Source organism: Apaloderma vittatum, unplaced genomic scaffold (genome assembly GCF_000703405.1).
Source record: "Apaloderma vittatum isolate BGI_N311 unplaced genomic scaffold, ASM70340v1 scaffold18564, whole genome shotgun sequence".
In the NCBI taxonomy this organism is placed as follows: Eukaryota; Metazoa; Chordata; class Aves; order Trogoniformes; family Trogonidae; genus Apaloderma; species Apaloderma vittatum.
The window spans coordinates 1-20,322 of record NW_009711196.1 but is presented as its reverse complement, the minus strand read 5'-3'; the positions used below and the strand labels follow the sequence as shown (position 1 = coordinate 20,322).

At 36.5% G+C, this 20,322-nt stretch overlaps 1 protein-coding gene across 1 annotated transcript; it reads left to right on the top strand.

Annotated features, from left to right (window-relative positions):
• Positions 1–49: 49 nt before the first annotated feature.
• NCAPG2 (non-SMC condensin II complex, subunit G2) lies at positions 50–19,653 on the top strand (the record flags this gene model as incomplete). The annotated part of the gene is made up of 17 exons (XM_009867576.1): positions 50–181; positions 885–1,064; positions 2,098–2,250; positions 5,211–5,433; positions 7,177–7,292; positions 7,775–7,948; positions 9,698–9,768; positions 10,037–10,190; positions 10,373–10,546; positions 11,028–11,144; positions 11,252–11,395; positions 14,010–14,109; positions 14,775–14,959; positions 15,715–15,858; positions 17,604–17,707; positions 19,076–19,173; positions 19,551–19,653. Coding segments are annotated over exons 1-17 (2,372 nt in total), but the record flags the coding sequence as incomplete, so codon positions are not given.
• Between the last annotated feature and the right edge of the window lie 669 nt (positions 19,654–20,322).

Sequence of the window (20,322 nt, the reverse complement as noted above, 5' to 3'; positions counted from 1 at the left end):
GCTTCTGCGTACTCTTGCACGCCTCCTCCTCTCTCTCTGCTTGTTGCCCATGCAGAGGTGGGCGACAACTCGCTGTGCCATGGTGGGTCGTCTTCCTGCCAGCCATGGTGGTGTTCGAGGGCTTGGACGGTCAGCGAATGAGTCAGCCAGCTGCTGGGGCCCTTTCTTAAGACGCGCTGAGGTACCCATGTCACAAGGCCATGCAAATCATGGAATCATTGCATCATAGAACTATCATAGAATGGCCTAGGCTGGAAGGGACCTTAGAGATCATCTAGTCCAACCTCCCTGTCATGGGCAGGGACGCCTCTCAACTAGATCAGGCTACTCAAGGCTCCATCCAACTTGGCCTTGAACACCTCCAGGGAGGGGGCAGCCACAACATCTCTGGGCAATTTGTTCCAAAGTCTTGCCACCCTCATACTGAAGAATTTCTTCCTAAGATCCAGTCTAAATCTTTATGTTTGGGAAATCCTGAGTATGGTCTTTAAAAACATAAACGTCAGATAATTGAATGAATTTCCAAGTTTTATATTGCTGTGTAGAAACAACAGCCAGTGTAAACTCATGTAAGTAGAAATTTAAATATTCTTAATTAAGTCATAGATGCAAGACTTACTGTGAGTTACTTTTAAAATATTTCAAATATCCAGTTAAAAAAAGTTGGCTAATATTTGTCTTAGTTTGCTTCTGATTTAAATTTCCTCGTTTGCTTCATAATAAAGTGTCTCAAGGCAATATTAATATTACAGTTCTTTCATGGCATGACAATTTGCTTAATGATTAAAAGGCAATGGAGTGCTATTTATGTTAGGTTAATGTCAAATGGCGATAGAGTCACAATAATGCACATTCTCACATTCTTACTCTTCTGTGTGTTCTAGAGTCTCTTAGAAGATCCTCATCCAGTTGTCCGCTCTACAGGAATACTCGGCGTTACTCAGATAACATCCAAATACTGGGAGATGATTCCTGCAACAATTCTTGCTGATCTGTTAAAAAAACTCACCGTAGAGCTGGCATATGATATAACATCTGCAGATGTTCGATGCTCTGTTTTTAAAGTAAATATTTTTTTCAAAATTGAAAATCAAGTTTGTTATTTTTATATTTTACTTGATGTACAGGTTTCTGGTATAGGCCACTTCAAGTCAGGGAAATTACTTATTCTATAAAATGACTTAGGCAATATTCCTAATACTTGCAACTTTTCCAAACGTTTTATGAAAGCCACACATTTGGAATGAACAAACGCCTTGTAAAATAGCAACTGTTTGGCTTTGGGACTCAACTACTTATATGCGTTGTTTGGACGTGATAATTTAGGTTTTTTAGCTGTTAGAAATTATGCTTAAACTTAAAAATGGATGTAGCCAGGTTCCAGTATGTCTTTATGCTACTGCTTTTAACCCACCCCAGACATTAACAGTTTTCTTATGATCTTGTTCCCTGTGTTTCTGGGGTTTCGATTAATAGAATTACATACTGTTTCTCTGGGAATAGCAGCCTCCCGTGCATTGTTCTTCATGTTAGGATGAGTTCCTCTACATCTTTCTGGCATCTGGTAAATAACTAATATCTTGGACGGCAAAATGAACTCCGGAAGCAGTGTTTTCACACCCAAGGTTTTGTGTATGTGTCAATTCAGCCTCAAACTGGAGCTGTCTTCATGTTAATCCTTACTTGCTCCACTATGGTTGCGTGGGGATCCATACTTGATAAGCGGAAACTGCTGATTTGGTGAAAAAAAGATGTACTTTTAATCTGAACTCAGCAGTTTACAGAGTTGGTATTGCTACCACAAAAAGTACTTGACACTGTACCCTTGGGTAGAAGGCAAGACTGTGGCCTCAGTGTTGAGCTGAAGCTCCTGAACACAGTTCATTGCTACAGTTACTTCAAATTTTCAATTTTTACTGAAGAACATTACAAGAAAAATGTACATTACAAGAAAAATGTACATACACAGTGTCTATCCCTACTTAATTTAACCTTAGAAGTGTCATAGTCAAGTTCAACAACTTGTAGCTACATCTTTTTTCAAATTTACTCTTTAAATTTTGTGGGGGTTTAGTATAATTTTTTTTTTTTTTGCAGTGCCTACCAATAATTTTGGACAACAAACTGAGTCATCCATTACTGGAGCAGCTCCTGCCAGCAGTCAAACACAGTCTTCATGACAACTCAGAGAAAGTGCGAGTGGCTTTTGTCGATATGCTGCTGAAAGTGAAGGCTACCAAGGCTGCTAAGGTAGGATAAGTGACATTTGATAAGTAGCAAGAAGATTAAAATCAAAGCATTTATTTATAAGAAAAAAAATACCTTTTGAGACTACTGCAGTATTCCTAGAAGGTAAAAAAAATACAAGCTTTATGTAGAAATGCTCTTAGTATCAGGTTTTTCCCGTTTTTGTATATTTGAGCACATTACTGAGTTTATCTGTAAGACCTGTGGATTAAGTTGCTGTTAGTCACTTCTGCCCATTTTAAAGGTTTTGATCCAAACGTAGGGAGGAGTACAGAAATACTTCTTTCCAGTGGTTTTTTGAATTCTGCTGAAATTGTGGTGTTCATGAAAATTCTTTTTAAAATCAATTTTAAAAAAAGAAATTGTGACTATTCCTGGTGAACTTTCAGCCTTTCCATAGTTGTTCTTCAAAGAAAAATGAGCCATAGGAGATAGTACTGTGTGTGGATATTACTACGGCAGAGATTTTATGGGCATGCTGAAAAGTTTACTTTTTCAGTTGAGCCAAATACACTCTTCTCCTTTTCTTCTTCCCCATGTTTTTGACAAGTCTGGGATGATTAATAGGTCCAGTGGCCTCCCTGTGCTTCCCTGCTTTTTTTTTCTGTGGCTGCTGGCACCATGGGCACTTGCAGACCTTGTTCTTGGTGTGTTCCTGCTTCCCCTGCCCTCTCCTGGCCCAGCCACCCTTCCTTCCAGTGCGCTTGCTCAAGTCAGGACTGTCTTACCTGCTACATACTTTTATTTACCTATTTTTATAATTTCAGTTTGTGATTTTGAATGAACTTTGTGTTCTGCTGTGGACTCTTTCTTATTTAGGGTGGTACTGTCCAGCCTTAGGCATTAGAGCATCTTTGAGCTCTTTCTCCACTCTGCCGTTAATTGTTTCCAAATTTCAATTTTATATTTTTATTTTAATCGTGTTTTCATCTCTTGCTAAGCGTAATTTATTAGGACATGCTTAGCTTGTGCTAGGTACATATACTGTATGAAGTCAGAGGTAAGTATCTATCTCTGTTGTTCAGAAGAGAATTAAATAACTACTTGAAGGATTTTTAAGACTTCACTGCTCAAGTAACACATCTATCCCTGAGAATTACCTGCTTGCCAATTGTGTGCATTCCAGCTTTGATGACAGAACCTCAAAGACAAATATTGAGATCAGACCACCTCAGTACCTTCCAAAGTCCACAAAATAAGCTCAGGAGACAAAATAAATGGAAGGCGATTTTGAAAGTGAAAGCTTTCAGCTTCTTCAACACGGTTTTGGGATGATGCAACAATGAATTTTGTACTTCCATAATACATACCTCAAGGCTTTCATAAGGCAAGTCCACAGAAAATATGAAATGGAGGCAAACACGGCAAGTACAAGGTGTCGTCATTCAGAAATGAAACGCTTCCAGCAGGATCTTAGTAATTGTTTGCACATCTCCTAGGATTAGCAATGTGCGGCTCTACCTTAGACAATTGAGTCTGGTTATCGGAGATAAGTGGAGGAGGCAATTCAGAGTTTTTAGATAAGTGATAGTGCTCTAAAAGATAGGTTTTTTCCCCTGAAGTTTCTTTACCAGGTAAACCTGAGGTGGAATGGCAGAAGTATCACAGTGACACTGGACCTCATGCTGCTGATACCTGTGTGCTAGGAGATGGTTCACAGAATCAGCAGAAAAAACAGACCGTGGAACTCTTGTTCTGAAAGTGTTTGACTCTGAAATCTGAATCGTAATTTCTAGAGTATTCTTAGTATTTTTTAATGTTACTTTGTGTGTAGTCTTTTAAAAACAAAGTATTTATGCTGCTGTTAAATGTATTTTAAAAAATCCTCTTTGAGAGTGATTAGCTATTCAGTATGAAAGTTCAAGCAAATAATGTTTTTGCTTACCTGAATTATTCTGAATTTGTTGCCATTAAAGACAGAGGAAGAAGATAATTCTTGGCCTCAGGGATTTTTTTTAGATGTTAATTTGTTCTTTACATATAATGGATGTCTTCCATCCACCTGTGTGTTATTTTTATGTAGTAAAAACTCAGATATTCTACAGGAACAATCAGGTTTACATAAAAGAAAAAAACCCTAGTAACTGTTAGATGTTTTATCAGTAACTTCTTATTTATTTAAAAACGGTAATATATATCTCTGGTAAATCCTGAGATTGTTTTAATGCTTACTCCAAGGGCCTTCTTTTTATGGTAATTCTGCTAGGGACGCCTGTAGTTTGAAATCACAGGGTAATTAGGTACTACAAATATTTCTCTTCAAGAATAAAATAATATTGTGCAGTGCCATGAAACCCTTCATTTGTTTGTTTATTTATTTTTATTTATCTATTTATTTTAAAAATCTGGAAGCTTGCAGCATCATTAATTCAAGAGCACACAAAAATTGCAAATGTGAATAGTATTGCTGCTGGCATAACGAGCTGCTGCTTATTCTTTCTGAATTTCATGGCTTTTGATTACTCTGCTGCCAATAAGCCAGAGCTCAGATAACAATGGGATGGTTTGGGTTGGTTGTGGTTTTTTAGGGTATATACAACATCTGCCAGGAGTTTGGTCCTATTTTATCCTATGATAAGAATATGAAACCTGGCACATAATGACAAGTAATTACATTTTGTGATAATATCCTTGTGGAGTAAATAATTCTTCCCTGAACCTATAGAAATGCAGTAGCATCACAGGTATATTGAGGTGCAATTGCTTGAATCAGAATTTTACCAGACTGACAGAGATACTGGGAGATTTAGAGGTATGTCAGAGTAGTAAAGTAACATTGTTGCAGCAATATGTGACTTCTAAATTCTGGTATTTTGGTAAAAAATTAAAAATACCCTTGCTGTTCCGGTTAATGCTATTTGTTTAATCTTTTGATGTAGACAACACATATTAAAGGCAATGGAATTTTTCCCCCTTTTTTTAACTCCACTAATATCTCTTTCTCTCTTTCTCTCTTTAAAAAGTTCTGGAATATCTGTCCCATGGAGCATCTTCTGGCTCGTCTTGAAGTTGATTCCCGGCCTGTGTCACGACGCATAGTGAATCTCCTATTCAACTCTTTCTTTCCTATTAACCAACCTGAGGATGTGTGGTGTGAGCGCTGCGTTACCCTAATCCAGATGAATTCAGCAGCAGCCAGAAAGTTCTATCAATACGCCTACGAATATACTGCCCCCACCAATATCGGTAAAGTACAAATCCTCATGCCTTTGGAAGTACTAATATTGTGCCCTGTAATTATGTTTTAAATGTTTTCTCTGAACGATGGTAATTGTTGCTAGATCTTTTATTTTTAGTATAATATTAGTTTGAAATTCTCCACACCAGCCATGAACCCTGCTGACAACAATCAGAAATGTTTTGTACAATGAAGAGATGAAAGCTTTTCATTTCTGCTCTGAGGCGCTGTGCTATACTTTCTAGCTGGTGGTGTTATCTGCTCTCTCTTTTCCCCTTTCTCTTCACATGTGCCTTAAAACTAAGTTGGTATTGATTTCTTGTGTAGAAATAGTACAATAAAATACTCTGATGTCTCAAGTGATTTGAAATCTTTTATGTGGAAGACTTTATAGAATGTGAAAAATATTTCTGTCTGATAATCTGATTGTCTGGGATTTCATCAGTAGGATTTTCAAGTTGCTGAGAGAAAATTTAAAAAGCCCTTCCTTCCTATTAAAAGTTTCAGAAGCTTTCAGTGAAAAAAGGGTAGGTACTGCACAGAGTATGGCTGGGTTTTATAAAAGTGCTATTGAACCAAGCAAAATTGGGAAAAAATAGTTTCAGAGGAGTTCTGGTACTATAAAAACAAAGTAGTCAGCATGGAGTGACTTGGGTAAAATGCCCCTTGACTGATTACTTCGGTAAGGTAGTTTTGAAATAACATGTGCTAGTTTATTTCAGCTGGTCATACTTTCACCAGAGTGGACATAACTCTTTCACTTTTGTCTCTAGAGCTTCTTCAGGAGTGCAATGCTACTGCATCTTTTATAAATAATTGTAATTGGCATTGGAGGGGATGTATTATTGAACATAGGTCAGTAATGAATAGCTGTGCCAGATGCACATCGGAGTTGTGAGAGCTTCCTCTCATCGTTTGACAAGGTGGTGGTTGGCCTGGGCTTTTTCAATGAATTTTTTTAACAATAAAATTGTTGAACCTGGTGTTAATGTTGCCATTTGTCATGGTTTAACCCCAGCCAGCAACTAAACACCATGCAGCTGCCTGCTCGCTCCTCCCTGCCCCCAGTGGGATGGAGAGGAGAATTGAAAGAAAGTACTAAAGCTCATGTGTTAAGTATGGTTTAATACCTAAAGTAAAACATAATAATAACAACAACAAAAATAGGGAAGAATAAAACCCAGGAAAAGATAAGTTATGCACAGTGCAGCTGTTCTCCACCTGCTCACCAGTGCCTGAGCAGTGATCAGCCCCTCCTGGCCAACACCCACTTCAGTTTATACACTCATCATGATGTTCTGTGTTGTGGAATATTCCTCTGGGTAGTTCAGGTTAGCTCTCCTGGCTCTGCTCCCTCCCAGCCTCTTGTGCTCCTGCTCGTCAGCAGAACACGGGAAACTGAAAAATCCTTAACTTGGGATAAGCACTGCCGAGTGACAGCTAAAATATCAGTGTGTTATCACCATTGTTCTCACGCTAAATCCAAAACACAGCACTGTACCAGCTACTAGGAAGAAAGTTAACTCTATCCCAGTTGAAACCAAGACACTGTTTCTTCTTTATATTTGAGAATATAAAATTTTCACATTTTTTCTATTTCTTTTTACCAGGAAATACTTTTTCCCTTGTTATTTGTAGTTCTGTTGACTGCTTTTTCAGACTGGCTTTTTAGCCTTACAATTAGAGCATCTACTAACAACATTCTTACAAATAGTAAATGTCTAATTTATTCTTATTATATTTAAATGTAGCTAAATTAATGCTTACTATTCGACGCTGCTTGAATGCCTGCATCCAGAAATCGATGAAAGAGAGTCTTCATGATAGCGGCGAAAACGATGATGAAAGTGAAAAGGAGAATACAAGTGTAAGAAAGTCTACTTTATGATAAATTCTGATTTTATTTTTTTTTTTTTCTGAGGTGCTTAATTTGAAACATAGGTGGTTAATGATAGGACAGAAATCTAAGGGAAATCACTTGGACATCAGTGGAAGGGGAGAACTGCCCTTAACGGTGTTTTTGTGCCCTGCAACAGCAGAAATTTGGTGAACTAGTTAGAATAAGATAGAAGGAATATAAAACATACTTTAAATTACTACTTCCCTAATTCCAGTACTAATTATAAATTGGCTTGGTTTTGCAATCCAGTTATTCAAAAAATTCAAGTCATGAGAGGATTCAAGTTATCTCTGTGGAAGACTGAGTAACAGAGTTCATGCTCTGCAACAAAGGCAATGCCCTTGTAAAATGACTAGAAGGATTTTCAGTTTTTTTCCAAACCTTATTTTTTCAAACCTAAATTTATATTTGAGAATATAGTAGGTAATATCTAAATGTTTTTATTTCAGGTATTGAATAATGTGTTGTCAATAAATGATGTGGCCAGCATGGCAGGTTTATTGGAGATAACTGTAATTCTCTGGAGAAGTATCCGCAAAGCACTAGATCACAATGAAGATGCCAAAGATTATACTATCAGAAAATTTGCTTCTGTACTTCCCGAGTATTTTAAAGTATTTAAGGTAAAGAAAGCCTAAATTTTCCTGTAAGTGCTTTGTATTTTCTTCAGATGCTTTAATGTGTTATGTCTTTTATCCGTTTTCATGACATAAAGTATTCTTTTTCATTATTGCCATAAACAATAGCAAGTTTCTTGGAATTCAACAAATGGGTAGAAGCTGCTCTCCAGTTGCAATATCTGACTGAGGAACCATTATCTAAATTGTCAGTGCAGAAATACTTATGCAATAAATCGCTCTCCTTGTAATGTTTTTATGAGATTCCACTCTTCTGAATGTTTTTGGAACTTTTGGAAACCAGTAACTGAAAATGTACCATTGCAGAATAAATACTTAGTGTACAAGACAGTCCATATGTTCTTCTGCCCACTCCCTCCTAAACTCTTCCACCACCATCACTTCTTATTTATGATCCAGCTGCTGGAACAGACAGCTGAAGCAGCTGAGGCTCCTTTTTTACTTTCTTGTGATTGGTTCCTGCTAATTTGATTCTTGTCTCTATTGATCTTTCAATGTACTTATTGCCTTGGTTTGATATAAGCAATTGATTAAAATCAGTCATTTTTGTATTTCAGTCTCCTTGATCCATTTAATTGTTCTAGTGTTACTCTTCAGGATGCTGTGCTTTGATAGTGGCTAACAGTGCCTGCAGCACCCTGTAGTGCATTTTGAAGGATTATCTACTGGATAACTTTTTTGTGTGTTTTTTTTTTTCCTTGGATTATGGCTTTTATGCTGATATATACTGAGTTAGGAGTTATGCTGGCAGTTGACAGCATTCAAGTTTGCTTTAGATAATCAGGAAGGGGAAAGCAAGTTATTTCTAAATTCTGCAGCACAGATATACCAAATGCTCTCTGTACCCCGAAAGCATTTGGAAGTTGTCAAAGACATTCCAAAATCTTTTTTGGTAGAGGATGTAACATCCTTCCTGAATAAGTTCTGGTGAGCAGACAAGATACTCAGCTTTAGCAAGCAACCCCTTGGACTTTGATATTCTTATAGCGAGTAAGCAGCTTGGAAATAAAAAGATCTGTCATCAGAGACTGAGTTTCTAAAAGACTACAGATTGAACCAGCATCCCTCTTTCCTAAAAAGCTACAAATGTATTTTTAAATGTCTTTTGAAAAATCATCTTTAAAAGCTTTTAGACCTTCCAATGTGTAAGTAGGTAATAATTTCATTTGGTTGTATTCATGAAGCTTGGATATACAAATAGACTATTTTTTAAGAGTTTCACACAGATTGATTTCTGTATTAATCAAATGAGATTATGTTGTGGTCTAGGCCTCGTATTATGATGTGTCCTGCATTTTACACTACCATTGTTACACACAAACACCCTTTCGTTTAGAGCCTTTTTTATAAATTTCCGGTGTGAATGAATATTCATTTAAGACAGTAATGACTTGAGAGAAATTAGATACTGTCATGACTGCAATAAAATATTGGCCAGTACTAGAAAAAAAGGTAAACTAGAGCTGTTATTCCTTTTGCAATGGTTGTTAATCTAATGGAGCCATAATTAGCTATTCTGAGTTTGTTAGAAAGCTGAATGATAAAATAATTGATAACTGACCTTTTAGAATATGAATCAGACGCTTCAGATTGTAAGCCACGTGTTGCGTGTTCCATTTCTAGTGAGAAAAGGGAAAATCCTAATTTCAGATAATCTAATCATGCTTTTCAAGTGCTTTTTTTGTGTGCATGTGTTTACCTGTGCATCATGTGATGTACTTTTTTTTATCCTAGGAGGAGCGTTGCATTACTCCATTGATTATTCTGGCATCCTTTATGCCCCCTGCTGCTATTCCTACATTCAGGTAGTATTTTTAAATCCAAAATATGAATGACTAGGAATCTCTTGTTGACTGTATTTGTTAATTTTCCTCAACTTTGATTCCCACTTGGGTATAAATTAATCCACTAAAAAACTTGACAAGTCTGTAAAATTTGTGAGGTTCAAGTACGTTTTTGAGCCATTGGTGAATCTTTTTTGGTATTATACTCATTGATTTTCTTTATGTTATTTCTGCCATTATGAATGTAAAGCTAATGCATCTCTTCTTTGTCTGTTTGTTTTCTTTTAAGCTGTGGTGTGATCTCCCGACTCAGAAATATTGACAATGGAGCTGACCAAAGCAAATATTCTAGCCTGATAGACTGCATGTGTAGCTGGGGTCAAGTGGGACATATTATGGAATTAGCCTGTGATTGGTTGTCTGACACATTAACCCCAAGAAAGGTGTGCATATGCATATGTCAAAGAATTGAGGAACTACTAGATTACATAAAGGCATTAGGGGTTTGGGTGTTTGTGTTTTTTTTAATAGAAGCAGCCTCTTTAATGCTGTATTATTCTGCTTTGGAATTAGTTGTAAAGATACTAACAATATTGTACTGGTTTTGTGCTTTCTTCTCATTTAGAGTGTTAAAACATCCGAGCGACGAGTACGTATAAATGTAACACAGGAATTGAAGCCAGAATTAGCAATTGATTACATTGAATATTTATTGACTCATCCTGTTAATCGTGGTTGCCTGCTCTCTGTTCCTGAAAAGAAACTGAAGAAGCTTTTGAAAATTCTCAGTGCTGCAAAGGTAGTATTCTCCTCATTATGAAGAGTGCTTATAAGAGTGCTTAACACCATATACTGCCTGAGTCTAATTAAAGGCCTGCTCGAGTAAATAAATGAGATTCATGAACCTCTCTTCCTCCCTACAAAAAGGATTTTCTTTCAGTTTGTACTTCAAACAAATATTCTAAACTTAGATGTATATTCAAAATTGTTTATAGATGGCAGATTTTAACTGGTTTGTCATTTTTAGCTGTATTGAAATTTTTGTGATACAGTATTGAGCATTTTTAAAGGAACCTGACTTTCAGAATGTACATATAAGGAATAATGAAAATCAGTTATGGCATTGCATAATGAAAGTAATTGGAAGTATACTTGTTTTGGGGGGGCTGGAGATTTTCTGTGTGTGTGTGTTCTGGTTTTTTAATCTTTTGTTTAAAGCTGTTGAGAAAAGAAATATTTGAAAGTTTTTTCTGGAAAATATAATTGTAAAATTATTTCAGGAGATTCTTGCCTCGCTTTTGAAAGCAACTGGTGCCGGTTCTAGTAGCTGCAATCAAGCAACTGGCCTAAGAGCCTTCAGCCTCTTTTGCAGATTGACTATTCATCTTCAGAACAAGGTAAAGTTACACCTTTTCAATATAAGCTGGAGTTACAGCTGACAGTATAAGAGTATTCCAAAAGAACTGGAAAGATAACTGGTAACCCTTTATTTTTATTTTTCCAGTTTTCTGAAGAAGGAAAAGATTACCTCTCACTTCTGAAGGAGACAGGTGCTTGGATAGAAAGTCAAGTTGTACCTTGTATGCTAGCAAGTGATCAAGAGGATGTCATTTCAAAACCCAGTCATGTTTCTGAATTAATTATCCAGGTTAGAGGTCTCTTATAAATCAAACTGCTGCCCATCCGAAAAGCCATATTTGTGGCAATTATGTACTGACAAATATAGTGCACTGCTGGTTTTGGACCCCAGCAAGTGAATGAGCTAATGAAACACAGTCCTCGCTGTTCTGAGGTTACAGTTTTGTTCTTTTGATATTCCTTCGATTGCTTAAAATCACACACATTTTTTTAAAGAAAATCACTTTGATATTAGTTATAACCTTTATATTTTATAAATATAAAAATACATAAATGTAATTGTGCGTACCCTAGCAATTAGTTGGAGTCAACAATACCTTGTTGTCTTAGAGACTTTTTTCACCTACCAATGCATAATATATATTCTCATCATATCTGTTAAAAAGATGATGAAACATATTTTATATTTCACAGTTGTGAAAATGCCCCCTCAAGAAATTTGTAGCACAGCAGGTGATGTAAACAGGGTATCCTAGATTTTAATTTCTAACAAGTAGTTCTTGTTCTTAGTCTCACATCCCCCATATTAAATAGTGTTCATGCTGTTTTATGAGAAGTGTGTTAACACAGTGTTAAAATTGTCACTGAATCTCAGTTCTGAAAAGGAGGAGAAAATTAGTTGCTGAGAACAAGAGAATAGCTTTGTGGTATGCTAGCACTTAATAGCCTGTTCTGCAGTGTAGAAGATCCTGGAAATGATAGAATCACTGCAGCTGCTTACATTGTGTTGAGTAGCACAAAAGAAGATGCTTAGAGGACCAGGAAGTGGTGTGATTATGGGAGAGGATTTAGATTTAGATTTAATCATGTTTATTTGCTTATTTTCTTCCTTCATTTCTTCTTTTCCTTCCGACTTTCCCAAAGGAAATAGGTAAAATTATACCCTGAGGAATTCCGTATGCTTCGTTCTAGTGCCAAGTCCCATAGAACGTATCTTTGGAAGTCAGCAGACTGATAGGATGTGAGTTGCCTGGGGATTTAATAATGAGGATTATAATAATTCAGTAATCTTGTACTAAATCCCACTGCGGCAGCCAAATGGCTTTTTGAAAGGTGTAAAGAGAGAGGAAACTCAATCAAGTGTTGTAGTTGTTCCTGGTACAGGTTTCTTGTGTGTTTCCTATGCTATTGTCTCTTCTCTCTGACTGAAAAACTTAGTATGGGTATCATAACTCTTTTGTGGCTCTTTATGAAAAGCTTGGAGGCACAGAACTCGTCTTATAGAAAGGCACAACACGAAATGTGTTACCAGTGTTACCCAAATACTTACTATCAGTTTCTTAGCTTTGAATACAAAATGAAACCAAAACTTTATTGATAAGTAATAAGATTGGCAGTTGTCACCTGTCAACCCGTCTGATGCATTACTTGAGTAGCCAGTAACGAAAGACAATGGCCCTTACTAGTGGATCGTAAAGTCCATGTGCATTGTTCTTTCCAGAGAAGAAGCAGAGGTGTAAAGACTGCAGTGGCTTGTCTGGAAGTCAAGAAGAGAAGCCAGGCCTCTTGCATCTCCTGTAATAAACCACATCCTTGTTAATCAGCTCCTATTTGCTTCTCACTTTGTATATTGTTTTTTGTTGGAATGAGGGATTGATTGTACATCTGAGTTATTTGGAGTGCTTATTTACTGACACTGCTGGTATTCAAAGCTGACCTAGTTTGTCTCAAAATATCCATATGACATACAATAATTACAGTTGCTTCTTTTATACTGTTGTATATGAGAGGGGACTACGGTGTCTTTTCTTTTCCACTTAAAGTTCTCTATCGCTTACTCTGCAACATACCCCATTCTTTCTTATTTCACCCTTCCTTCTCTGCTTGGTCTGTTACTTAATTTTACACTTCCTGCTGGGGGCAGGGATTCCTTGCAGGGCTGTTCTCTTTAGGCCACTGATTTGTTGAATAGGGATGATAGGCCCTCTGACACAAACCCTAGTGTCATCACTGACAGTGTCCCTTACCCCTTATTTTTATTTGCCCTTCACAGGAAGCATTTGATTATATGAATATGGGGTGTTTTTAGCTAATTTTGATTTATATTCTGCTACATTCCTCCGAAATATCCTTTTAACCTAAGGTAGATTTTAGCATTGAGCTACGGATCCTTGAAATTTTGGTCAAGGGAAGGATTTGCACTAACTTTAGTCAGTCAGTGCCCTTGAACAACCCAGTTCTAGTATGCATAGATTGTTTAAAAATTCTCTACTTTGCCTAAATGTTAATATTATCATCTGTTAAGTATGTAACGTGTGTGTATCTCTAGGGAAAAGCTCTTTTGTATGCTGTTTTTAATTTTGCTGTTCGAGGTGGGTGGAGATAGATGTCATATTCTGCTTTGGTAAATTTTAAGTATCAATGGCTCTGATCTGAGTCTGAGTAAAAGAGGATTTATTGCTCTTTGAGAAACTGTGTTTATGAGAGGGAAGGGCAGTGGAAGCATTGGAGAACTGCTTGCAACTCCTGCTTTTCAAAGGTTGCCAGCTGAGCGACTCCAAGTAGATGTATCAACTTTCAGGGCAACTTGGCTAAGTTTTCCTGGTTTTATTATTTTTAGATTTTACTGAATGGTTATTTCATATAAATTATGTTTCTCTTATTCTTTTGCATCTCTTCTCTAGGCCTATCTGACAGTATGTAAAGATGTCATAATGGTTGGCCTTGGAAATCTCGCGTTTCAAGCACATGTTTTAGATATGGGTCTTTCAGTTATACAAACAGGTATAATATTTTGTACTAACATCAACATCTCCATATATGCTTAGCTGCCTTATTATAAGCAGAACTGTTGCTTTTAGCATTTTGGAGTCTGTTTCTCCAAAAATGGTGTTTTCAGCTTATGCTGCCCAGACTGAAAACAAGCAGAGAACAAACCCAGAACCATGTCACTGTTGTTAACTAATGTTTCTTCCGTGCTCTTAGATGCCAGTTATTGTTGTGTAGTTTGGAGGCTTTTATATATATATATTAAAATATATATATATACACACACATATATATATGTGTATATATATATACACACATCTATGTATATATATGTATATATGTATACATGTGTGTATATATATATATACATGTACAGAGAGAGAGAGAGAGAGTGATAGATGTATATTGAGAGATATATGTATCCATAAGCCATAGGTGACAACACTGTAGCACTATTGAGATGTGGCTCACATTCGGAAAGTTACGTCTACAGTACAGCCAAAACTAGAGCTGTTTTATTAACTGTATGAAAATTTCAGCCAAGGATCCTCAGAAACGAAATGTATTGCCTATGCTTGTAAGCTGTAGCTTTTTATGCTATATAACTGAGTTTCATTCTAAGCTTGTACCTGAAGAGTATCTCATAATTTCTATATCGTGGTATTTATCGCTTTCTCTAGAGAGAGGTGGCTTTTGTGCTCCAGTGTTACTGTATGCTCTGAAAGAAATTACTGAAGCTTCTTTAACTCAGTATTCCGAGACAGATGAAGTGGCAAATCTTTTCCATGCTGTACAGACCATCTTCCAGAAAGTTTTAGAATGTGTGGCACGTATGCTCAAGAAACAGCAGGAAGAAGGGATTCAGGTATTATATTACACTTGGAATTGCTACCTAATGTGTAGATGAATCCATACTTCTTATGCAAATGGCTTATACTTAGATATTTTCAGGTTTTTATTTGAGCCAACATCTGATTAAATTTTCAGTTAAATTTTCTTAAGGTTCCCTTTTATCAGTGTGGGTTTTTTTATCCATTGTTGGACTCATCATGACAGTAAAACTAGTAAACTGGGGAACAACACATTCTGTTACCAATGATCCTGAGCTATGCTAGAACTTATGGGTTATTAACCTGCAAGTAAATGAACTTTCTCAATTCAGAGCAAATAATTCTATTTATTATGATCTTAGAAGGAAGAAGAAATTGTTGTTATTCTATTTATTTCGGCCTGAATTATGTAAGGTTCAAAATATGATGTGCTAAAGTTCTTCAAAACCTCCTTTCTTTACAGAAAAGTTAGCTTCTTGTGTTTCAGAGCACAGACTAGGCAACGGTGAGATGAGTGAATTATTCTGAAGGATGTGATGATCTGCTCTTCAGGACTTCTGAAAAACATCCATTTCTTATTTGTTACGGCCATTGCTTCATGTGTTCCTATCAAATTTATGACTAGACTTCCCAAACGTGTTGCTAATTCCCCTCTGATCCCACGTGACTAGAATACCTCAATACCTTCCAAGGTGTTACCTGCACTTCTTCACGGAGAAGCCTGCTGAAATATTTCAATTGTACTCAAGTAATCTGAAAAAAACCCTGATTTGTTTTTCTCTGGTTTTAGTTAATTCACTTTATTCAAATGCCTCTTGGAGAATTCGTACACGCCGTGCAGTGCTGGCATTCATCTTGCCCAGCAGTTCACCAAGGGGTACTCTCTACTCTCCTGGCTGCAATAATAGCAGAGATAAATGATGTGCTACAGAAGGTAAAATTAATGCTGACTTTTTTTCTTTATTTTACACTTACTGCTTTTTAAATGTTACATTGGAACAACAGAACTGAGTTCAGAAAGTGTGAACTTTGTACTGCAGATTAAGATTTTGCGTGTGTTGGCATGGAACAAACAGGAAATTTTATTTGCCATAATTTCATATTATGGCATATCTCTCAGATTGATGAATACAGCCGTCTAAGAAGATGGTTTTCCTAATACCTATTCACTGTCTGCCTCTGACAGAAGAATTGCGAAAGTAGGTGGTGTTGGAAATGAACAACGTGGTTTCTGAGATATTCTCTCTGTGTGTTTTTGTACTGGGTCTGGGAAGGAGTTAACTTTCTTGCCAGCAGCCCCTGTGGTGCTCTGGTTTGCAGCTGTGACTAAAACACTACTGAGGACAGCCAGTTAATTTTGGCTGTTGCTGAAGAGTGCTTGCAGTGTGTGAAGATTTTCTTCCCTTCACCCCTTGCTCTAAAAAAAAGTAAGCAGGCTGTGGGTGGGCAAGAGGTTGAGAGGGGACCCAGCCAAGGTGATTGACCCAAACTGACAAAAATCATATTCCATACCATACAATGTGCTCAGCAATAAAACCTCAGAGAAAGGAGGAGAAAAGAAGGTTTTTCTAAAATCTACCTCACTTCATCTCACCCAGCATCAGGGAACTTTTTAAAGTGAACCACTGATCTCTGACAGATCTCTGGTTTCTGTCTAGATAATTTTCAAATATCCGAGTTTCTTGGGAAAGTAAAGTAACAAGCTCTAATGCTAAAAGAATATACCGACAGAGGTTATTGTAAGTGCTGAAAGTCCAAGGAACCATCAGGAGAAGGGCAACATTCCCAGCGCATATTCCTAATGCAGGTAGCATTAGGAGTAAATACGGCTCGTCAGATTGGAAGCTTTGAGAACTAACAAGGAAGAGATTCTTTAGCAGAGGCTGTACTCTTACTGTAGTTGCTAGATGGGTAAGAAATAGAGCAATAAATAGTTGTCAGAAAGTAGAGTACAACTGAGCTGCTTCTAGGTTTCTGTATTTACAGAAGGAATGGAAACAATGCCAGAGTTTTGCCTGCAAATATTAGTGTGTCAGCGGGGAGGCTGTGGGGTGATGCGGGCTCTTTGCAGATGCTGCCCAGTAAAAGTTCATGGTCTTGAATGATGCTGCAGATTCATACTCACAGATGATGAATGCTCATTGCAGTAAGTCATCTGAGCTGGGCTTTTCCCTGCCCTCAGGGTATTGTCCTAGTAAATCAAATTTCAGTTCTAGCTAAATACTTGCCATGCTATTCAATGCTTGATACCAAAAAGAGCTGACACAGGGAATCAGAAAATCAGTCACCTACATTTTTCTTTAGAAATTATGTATGCACGTTTAAACTTGGAGACACAAAGATACTCATATGTGTTTAGTAGGCTCTGTCTTCATAAATAGTGACCAACAATGTAGTTACTTGAAACTTCTATTCAGAACAACTGTGGATAATATTTGCCTATACAAAAATACCGTTTATTTGTTTTAGTTTTAGTCTTTCTTAGCAAAACAAATTTAAATTTGTTTTGTTTATTTGGACACAACACAATTGGATTAAGGCTATTCAAAGAACATATGTGAATATTTCTTCTAATTATTTAAGTCTTAGTGTAATTATTGAAATACAGATTTGTTTTGATGTTTTCTGCATATGTGCATTTCTTGATCTACAACAGCTGTTGACTTTTTTCTTTTTTAGGCTTCCAGTGAAAAAGACTTAACTATACCAAAGACTATTTCAGACCTTCCTCCTCTTTCAAGCAGTTTAATGGCTATAATTATGAAGTCGGTTAATGTTGTTAGGTAAGTGTTTCTACATGAATTTGTCCAAGGTTGTTGCTAATGTAGAACAGCTTCTATGTTGTCAATGAAGTTTTGATTTCTAAATTCGAATAAAGGTTGAGGAACCTAGATTCTTACTAAATTTACCTACACTACTGCATAATCCTTTTCTCTTGACATCTTGCTCGTAGGTATTGTTTGGAGGGGTTGGTTCCATTTTTTTTAACTGCTTCCAATAGTGCTGCTTATTTATAAGACTGCTCAGCTAAATGAATTCTTTAATTGTCCATCTTGACTTGCTTCTTTCATAAGATACTTATGATACCCTTCAAGGTAGAGGTATTTAGATGAGAGACAATATTTACCAGAAATAGTATTAATCCTTTAACTGAACATCCGCAATGAGGTGACAAATGTACTTACAGCTGTAATAAAATCACAAAATTCCAAATAGTTTTAAAGTATCTGAGCCCTAAAACCCCCCAAAAGTAGGGTTATGTCATTTTTTTAAAGACTTAAACTGTTTTTTTGCCATATTTGGTGGATACCCTGAATATCCTGTAAAACTATCACAAGAGAATTTCATTTTGCTTAGCTTTTTTACATTCAGTTTTTATTTATGTGACTATAGACACCAGACTTATTTTAAATGATCAAGGGGCTAACGTGTAATCCCTAGAAGTCCTGGTAATACTATCATCTCTTGCTAAAAGTGAGACACCAAAGATCCGTATTGAGTTAGTATTTATCTCAGATTTTACAGTGAACAGTTGTTTTGGTTCTATTAGTCCATCCATACTTTAAATATACAAAATGTAGTGTTTCGAGACTGTATTTAGTTATAAACATTCTTCACTCTTTTGTAATTGGAAACCCATCTATTTTAATTTTTGAGATGCGCTTTTTAAGCCAAAGTGTGAATTAAACTCTCGTTTCTAATCAGGCTACAAGTAGTAATAGTTTTAAGGGCATGAGTAGTTACTAATAAACCATTAGAGTCATATAAGGTATTTTTTAAACTTGAGTAGAAATTGAATTTAGAAATATCAGTACAGCTTAATGTGAGGTGAATTTCAGTAGAATCAGTAGGTTATTTAATGATTGACTTTCCCAGAATAGTTCAAGAGCTCTTCAGTTAACTTAACAGCTACTTGTTCTGTGTACAAACTTTCTTTATTTTCCCCCAAGCAATTTACCATCAGACAACTGAGTACTCTTGGTTGCAGAAGCCACCATGGTCCTCAGCTGCAGAATAACCACTGCTTTGCCCTGCGTGGTGGCTTTGAAGCTGTGGTGACCGGGTAGCATAATCACAACCTTGTTCTGTGCAGTTCTGTCTGCAAGGAAACATGATTTATAACATATTTTTGCTTTATTTTTTTTTCTTAGTTCATTTTTAGATGAATTAATGAGATGCATTCTCTCTGAAGAAATTGAAGGGATTTTTAGTGTAACAGCTACTCTCTATATTGTGATTATAATTAAAGGTCAGTCAAACCATTTTTTTTTGTTTGTTTATGTGGTACATTTTGAAAGCTGAGCTCTTATACAGCTAAACAGGCATTTTTCATCGTGTTAATTTATCATTTTTCTACAGGATTTAAGGTTATATGACTTGTAAATTATGTTGTTAAGTTTTGGACTTCGTGCAGTGAGTTTAAAAATGCAACTGTCTGATACCTCATAGAGTTCATCTTGCTATTTTGATTTGCTGAAATACACAATAATTAATGGAGAATAGTGAAAATCTAATTGAATATGTAATCTTTCATGTTAAAAATACTCTGTGAAAATATGCAAGTCATTTTTTTTTGATAAATCATTATTTTTGTCCAGCTTTTAACTGTAATCTTATTTGAAGTAGGCAAGCACAAAACTTCACTTCTAAAGGATATTGCACCTGCCATTCAAAGACGACTGATATCATGCAAGGAAGCTGCCGCAGAGGAATCTGGCAGCCCTGCAAGGTAAATGTGCTGTGGGAAATGAGCACTAACCTGTGTCCTCTCTGCAATAACTGGCTGTGGTTTGTACTTACTGCAGCTAGAGCGTTCTGAAGGATTGCAAGGTTTAAAATAGAGTAAAAATATTGTGAGGTGTTGAGTCCAGCACATTAATAAATTTCCTGCCCCTACATTTGCTCTGATTGCAATCTTTACATACTTAGATTGGTTTTTTGCATTTAATTTGAATGTGTTATGACTTGATCCTTCATATTGCAAGATACAGTTCTGAAATTCAGTCCTGTGAGCAGCAGGTGTAGAACAGAGCAAGTAGTCTATTCACTATTTCTTTCCAATCTTTTGGGATGTTTCTTGAAAGTGATTGGCTACACTATATCTGCAATTATTTATTTTAGACCTGCCTGTGAGAGGCAAACAAGATAAATGCTTTAGCCTTAAATGTCTCAAACTTGTTTAAGTCTAAGAATTTGTTAGCATTTGATTTTTGCTGAGTTTTTGAACTGCCCCTGGAATTGGAAAACATGCAAAGTAGACAGTAAAAGCACAAGCATAGAATATGAAGAAAACAGAGTATGGTTATGGACATAAATCCAAAAAAAAAGAGAAAGTAATGTGCCACAGTGACCTCAACATGCAGAGGCCCTTCACAGAATCACAGAATGTCAGGGATTG